The sequence below is a fragment of the Carica papaya genome, chromosome 2 (assembly GCF_054855325.1).
Source record: "Carica papaya isolate Zhongbai chromosome 2, ASM5485532v1, whole genome shotgun sequence".
NCBI lineage: Eukaryota > Viridiplantae > Streptophyta > Magnoliopsida > Brassicales > Caricaceae > Carica > Carica papaya.
The window spans coordinates 19,459,963-19,466,362 of NC_142310.1; the positions used below are offsets into that span (position 1 = coordinate 19,459,963).

The 6,400-nt window shown below is 29.4% G+C and overlaps 1 protein-coding gene across 1 annotated transcript; it reads left to right on the forward strand.

Annotated features, from left to right (window-relative positions):
* Positions 1-3,040: 3,040 nt before the first annotated feature.
* Positions 3,041-5,751, forward strand: COBL6 (COBRA-like protein 6 precursor). The gene is made up of 6 exons (XM_022044556.2): positions 3,041-3,208; positions 3,297-3,376; positions 3,961-4,414; positions 4,873-5,026; positions 5,104-5,369; positions 5,463-5,751. The coding sequence occupies exons 1-6, from the start codon at positions 3,151-3,153 to the stop codon at positions 5,744-5,746; spliced, it is 1,296 nt and encodes a 431-aa protein (XP_021900248.2). The 5' UTR covers positions 3,041-3,150; the 3' UTR covers positions 5,747-5,751.
* Positions 5,752-6,400: the final 649 nt, after the last annotated feature.

Sequence of the window (6,400 nt, forward strand, 5' to 3'; positions counted from 1 at the left end):
AAAAAACTTCAATAATTAATTATAGCTTACTAATAGAGACAGAACTGGTTGTTTATTACTGTTTGTTCTGTTTCAATTGATTGTTTGATTTTATAGTTTTAAATGCATGATAATACACTAGAATTGGTAAGATGATTCAATTGTATTTCCTTGATGCATGTATTGCTTGTCTTACATGATTTATAATTAAATTATGAAACTGAAAATTAAATATAAATAGAAAATTGTTTGGTTAAGTGAATTAATGAAATGGTTGTCTTACTGAATATCCTGAGAGATGATCGATGAACCGGGTATATAGGAAACCCTACCGTGAACGTTACCTCATACCAGACGGGGTATCGAGGAATGATATTTTTGGCGCTCATACCGGACGAGATATTGAGGGATGGTACTTTTGGTGCTCATACCAGACGGAGTATGGAGATGGCCAGTTAGTTGACAAGTTTTATTATAGGTTCACGCGTGATGGAACATCCCTATGGACCCCTATGGATACTAGTAAGCAAATAAAAAATGAAAGGTTATTATTCTGCCTAATTGAATATAAGATTATGATGTTGTTTGTGTTATTACTTCTATAGGTTGGTTTTATAAATTTTACTACGGTAAGTATGCAATAAATGATTTTATTTATGATAAATAAATTTACTTAATTTAAGAGCTTCATTAGTTGTTTTTATGATTTTTACCAACTTTTATTTCTGTATCGGTAAATAATGTGATATTCTTACTAGACTAGTGTAGTTCACCCTTTCATTAACTATTTCAGATCAAGAGCCTCAAGATCCAAATCCCGTTCAATAAGGGGGTTGTGAATAACTCACCACCCGGACTCTCTTCAAAGGCTAGTGAAGGTCGTCTTAGGATACCTAATTGTTTACTTTTCATTTATTTCTTGATTTTTTGCTTGTTCTTTTAAAAGGGTCATTCTCGTAACCCTATTAGGTATTCTAAATTATTGTGTAAGGAATATAAAACCTAACTCTATTATCTCGCTTCCGTATTCAATTTATGATTTTATTTCCGTTCAAGTTCCTGGTCATTACAATTGAGATATTCAAAATTGTTAATATATACATACACATATATGTAATATATATTTGGATTTTACTCAGAAAATAGTAAACAAAATAAGCAAAAAAAATTCATGCAAGAATGGATTTGAATAAATTGGAAAGAAGACTAGTTTGGAAATGAAAATTCATGGTTTTGCTGCTATCGTCACAGATAATACAAATTTAATTTAATTTAAATTAATTTTAGATTAAGACTGAGAAAAAGAAAAATGTTGTGATTGAAATTTGAAATAAATAATAGATAAAGGTGAATAGAATTGATAATATATGAAATAATATGAAGAAGAGAGAATTAAGATGTCCCTATATGACTTGCATAGTCAATGCAATAATTGTAGATTGTGTGAACCCATCCGAGGCTCCTAAACTACAGGCTTGGATACTCCTTCTGATCCCCCCTGTGTATGGTAGAAGATAGAGAGAAGATAGAGATGAGGAAGAAGAGACGAAGGGTGGGGAAACATGAGGTATTTAATGTCAATTTTTTCAATAAATTTAGATCGATGCAGACTGATTTAAAATTTAGTATATTCTTTTATATTTTTAAACATCACATTTTATCCAATATGAAAAAATATCTAATTAAATTATATCACATTTTAAGTTTAGTAATATGTGATACATGTAGTAACGAAGTTAATAAGTACTTATGAGAGAAATTAATTTAAATATATTTTAAAGATATAATGATTAATTTGACATAAAATCAAATAAATACATGATATATAGATAAAAGAAAATGCTTTATAAAAACTGATGAGAGGTAGTGTATGGATAAAGATAAGCAAGAAGCAAGTGAATGATAAGTTTTCAATAAGGGGTCAACTACATGACACTTAAAACTTGATCTAAAAAGGTGTATAAATGTAAAGTTAGATATTTCTAGATATACCATTATTCAATTGGTTGTATTATGTGTTACTTCTTTTATCTCATCTCATTTAACACAAATATAAATTTTAATTCATCAGCAATTAAAATTTTTAAATAAAAATAACTTAATATATTAATAAAATATTATGAATGATCGTTGATCCTCTATAAATAAGAAGGGTTTTTTTACGCTTAATTCCGATACATAACACTACTTAAATACTTGTAGTTCATAGCAAAACTATCGACTTAAAAGATGAGAGTGCAGTGGCCTTTTTTCAATTTATTTTCTTCCACTACATTGAATTAAGCATGAATATGTATATAAATAGAAGATGACTTCAAATAAAACAAACAGTCATTTTTAGAAATGGTATATGGTTAAAAATGGAATTATTAGAATCAAGTCTGAAATTTGGAATTAATATATACCAAAGAATTGACTAAATATTATAAATTCAAAACAATACTATAAAAATGGAAATCCACGTTCATGATATTTATCTGATGCTGATGCTGATCAATATTCCATAAATAATTATTATTGCTGTTGAATGTTACTTATGAGTTGGTAGAAGATTTTTCAAATAATGAAAAAAATAAGTGATTAGTATTTAAGGTATATTACTCCGAAATTTAAAATCATGTATACATATATATATATATATATGTATACATGATATATATATATCTAACTTAAGTTGTAATTTTTTCTTTTTTGGCTCTATAATTTATTTTTTGTCACTATTCTTGTTGAACCAAATTTTTGTTATATTGTTTAAAATCTTAGATGAATATGAAGTAAAAAATTAATGATAAAAAAAAAAAAAAAAAGAGAATTGAGGAAGGAAGGAAACCAAAGTGAGAAAGCTGGGTGAACGGAGTATTAAACGCGTGGAGCTTTGAATTTGAAACTGTAACCAGCACATACTCATCTTACCATTCCATTTCTATCCCATTCAACCAACCAACAAATTTGGTAATTTCCCAACGTAACAAATTAAATCTCTTCTCACATTAATTAATTTCCATTTTCTTATTTTTATTATTTTTTTTTTTAAAAAAAAATAAGACTAGCAATGTAACAGTAATAATTCACATTCTGATTCTCTCTCTTTCTCTCTGTCTCTTTTGTGCTATTCGTGTTCTTATGTAAGTGGGGGTTTAGGTTTTAGTATTTTCTTGTTGACCAAACAAGATGGGTGTAGTTTTCAATTTGATTTTCTTATATGTTATGGGTTCAGTTTCACCTTCCTGTAAGCATCTCTTTCTTTTACCCTAATTTTTAATTATTTCTTGCATCAATTTTTTTTTTTATAAAAAAATTAATGAAATGAAATGCAGATGGGTATGATCCATTGGATCCCAAGGGCAGCATAACAGTGAAGTGGGATCTGTTGCAGTCTACTGTTGGTACAGATGATGTGAGTACTCAATTCCCTCCTTTTTTCTTTTAATTATTATGTTATGAACCCCCTTTTTTTTCCTATAAAATTAACACCCAACTGATTCTTTAACCCTCTTTTCCAAAAATTATTGGGATTCTGGTCGAGTGAGAAAGAAAGAGCCACCTTTGCTTTGTCTTTGTCTCTTTCTCTCTCTCTCTCTCTCTTTTTTTTTTTTGGTACATGCTTCACGCCTATTACACTGCACCATGTCATCAATTAGACTGAGGTTTTTCAAATGCCATATGTAACCCAATAAAGATTTGAGAATGAAGAATTACAAAGCTGTTGTTATTGTTAAAGTTTTAATATACAAATTATAATTTATTTTAAATTCAAATAAAATTTACTTTTTAACTAGATTTAACCTATATTTATCATCTAGTTAGTGAAAGTTTTATTTTTTTAGAAAATTTGTTTTATCTTAATGGTATCATAAGAGTTTTTGGTTATGAGTCTATACCAAAAAAAAATATAGAGAGAAAAATATAAAATCAATGCAAACTTAAGTTTTTACATAAAAAATTTCAACAGTTATATGTGTATTTGTGTATATATTATAGGTAAGGGTGTCAATAGTGAACAATCAGCTATACCGACACATAGAAAAGCCAGGATGGAGACTGAATTGGGCATGGAAAGGTAAAGAAGTGATATGGGGAATGTGGGGAGCAGAGGCAACTGAACAAGGAGATTGCTCAGCATTCAAAGGAGGACAAGTCCCTCATTGCTGCGAGAGAAAACCAGTCATTGTTGATCTTCTTCCTGGAGCTCCTTACAACATTCAGACTTCTAATTGCTGCAAGGCAGGTGTCTTGTCTTCAATTACACAAGATTCTTCCAATTATTTAGCCACTTTCAGTATGAACATTGGTGGAGCTGCTGTTAACTATTCTGATCTTCAAATGCCTGAAAATTTCACTCTTGGCCTACCCGGTTATTCCTGTGCCCCAGCAGTTGAAGTTCAACCTACTCGATTCACCACAGATGGAGGCCGTAGATGGACACAAGCTCTCAGTAAGTAGCTACAACTCTTGTCATAGTTATAAAAGGTTCTTCATTATATTATATCCGTTAGAATTGAGAAAATCTTTTTATTAATTTTTTTTTTGTTAGTTGTTCTATGACATTTAAAATCTAAATGCTCATAGAAAATTGTAGAAATATTAACCATTTAACCAAAGGATGATTCTTACAGAATCGTTTTACTTATAATAAGCAACTATTATCTTCTTAAGAAATAGTTATATCATCTTTCTTTGACTCAAAAATAAAATTAATATGTTTTTAAATTATGGTTATGTATTTTTTTTTTTTTTGACAAAATAAAATATAATTGTACTATTTTTTAATAAAACGTAAAATAAATTAATGGATTTTACGAAGTTTGTTAACTTATTTATACTCCTAGAACACCTAATAATTCTTTATTCTTGATCATTGATGATAATATAATTTCACGTGTTGTATTACAGGGACATGGAATGTGACTTGTATGTACTCTCAGTTTCTATCTTCGCCGGCCCCAACATGCTGCGTTTCACTATCAACATTTTATAACAGCACAGTTGTTCCATGCACCAAGTGCAGCTGCAATTGCCAAGGACTACCTGGGTCCAAATGCCTCGAGTAATTAATTACTAGCACATAAACACTGGTAGTTATATATGTCGATCTAATTTGATTCTTGTCTTTTTGTCTTGAAGATATGGGGAAAATCCAATCATTTTACAAGAACAAGAAGAATCTAATACACTGGTGCAATGCTCGCAGCATATGTGCCCAATTCGGGTTCATTGGCACGTAAAAGAAAGTTATAGAGAGTATTGGCGGGTTAAAATAACAGTAACCAATCTTAATATCATCAGAAATTATTCACAATGGAACCTGGTGGTGATGCATCCAAATTTACAGAGTGTCACTCAAGTTTTCAGCTTCAACTACCAGCCACTTAACCAGTACTCTTATATCAGTAAGTTTTTAGTACCACGCTCAATTTTCATCATTGATATATCTTTCTTAATGAGAGATATATATATATATGTGTATGTATATGTACATGCAGATGATACAGGGATGTTTTGGGGAATTAAGTACTACAACGAGATGCTGCTGCAAGCAGGGGAAAATGGGAATGTGCAAACAGAAATTTTACTTGGCAAAGACCCAGAGATTTTTACGTTCAGAGAGGGATGGGTTTTCCCAAGAAGAATTCTGTTCAATGGTGATGAGTGCGTGATGCCTTCTCCAGATAATTACCCCACCTTACCAAACGCTGCTTTTTTTCTTATTCCTAATTATCTCTTTTCCTTTTTTTTCATTATTCTTTTTCATATAATAATGATTTAATGTTATTATTATGTAATAATTATCTTTTTTAGTATAAAGTATATTGTATACGACGAATTTGCACGAAAATTGAGATGATTATTGCATTAAAATACATTGTAACCAAACATGTGTAATTTACTTTACACCCTCAACAAGCCCTACAGAAAGAAAATAAGACAAATAAAAAACATAGATAGTTTGATTTCCACACATTTGTTTAAACAACGGTTTTTCTAAATATATAAATAAAAAATGGAATAAGTTTTTAGATGTTATCAAATGAAGAAATAAGACATTCAATAAACTAATAATATTTGGCAAATCTTGCATGTATACGTCGTATATACATATTCAATTATATAATATAATACTTTTAAAACTAAAATGAAATAATAATATGTACAAAACCCCATTAGTTGCCCATCAAAAAATTTGATGACGAGAATAAGATTCGTTCGAGTTCCTAATCAATTCTAGTTTCATATTTGTCTTAGTACACAACTAGAATATTATTAACTACAATCAATTCTTATTTTATCATAAATTTTTCAATGGCGAAAATTAAATTCACACAAAACAAGTAATAAATTTTATTCCAATAACACATATTTCTTGATAGAAAATAAATATATATACGGTTACAAGGACTAAAAGGCCGGAACATTGATCAAT

What these genes read in the sequence shown, in the direction of transcription:
- COBL6 (XM_022044556.2), top strand. Translation starts at nt 3,151, where the DNA reads ATGGGTGTAGTTTTCAATTTGATTTTCTTATATGTTATGGGTTCAGTT. An exon ending in GGGTTCAGTTTCACCTTCCT is followed by an intron (nt 3,209 to 3,296) that starts GTAAGCATCTCT and finishes AATGAAATGCAG; the next exon opens with ATGGGTATGATCCATTGGAT. An exon ending in TAACCAGTACTCTTATATCA is followed by an intron (nt 5,370 to 5,462) that starts GTAAGTTTTTAG and finishes ATGTACATGCAG; the next exon opens with ATGATACAGGGATGTTTTGG.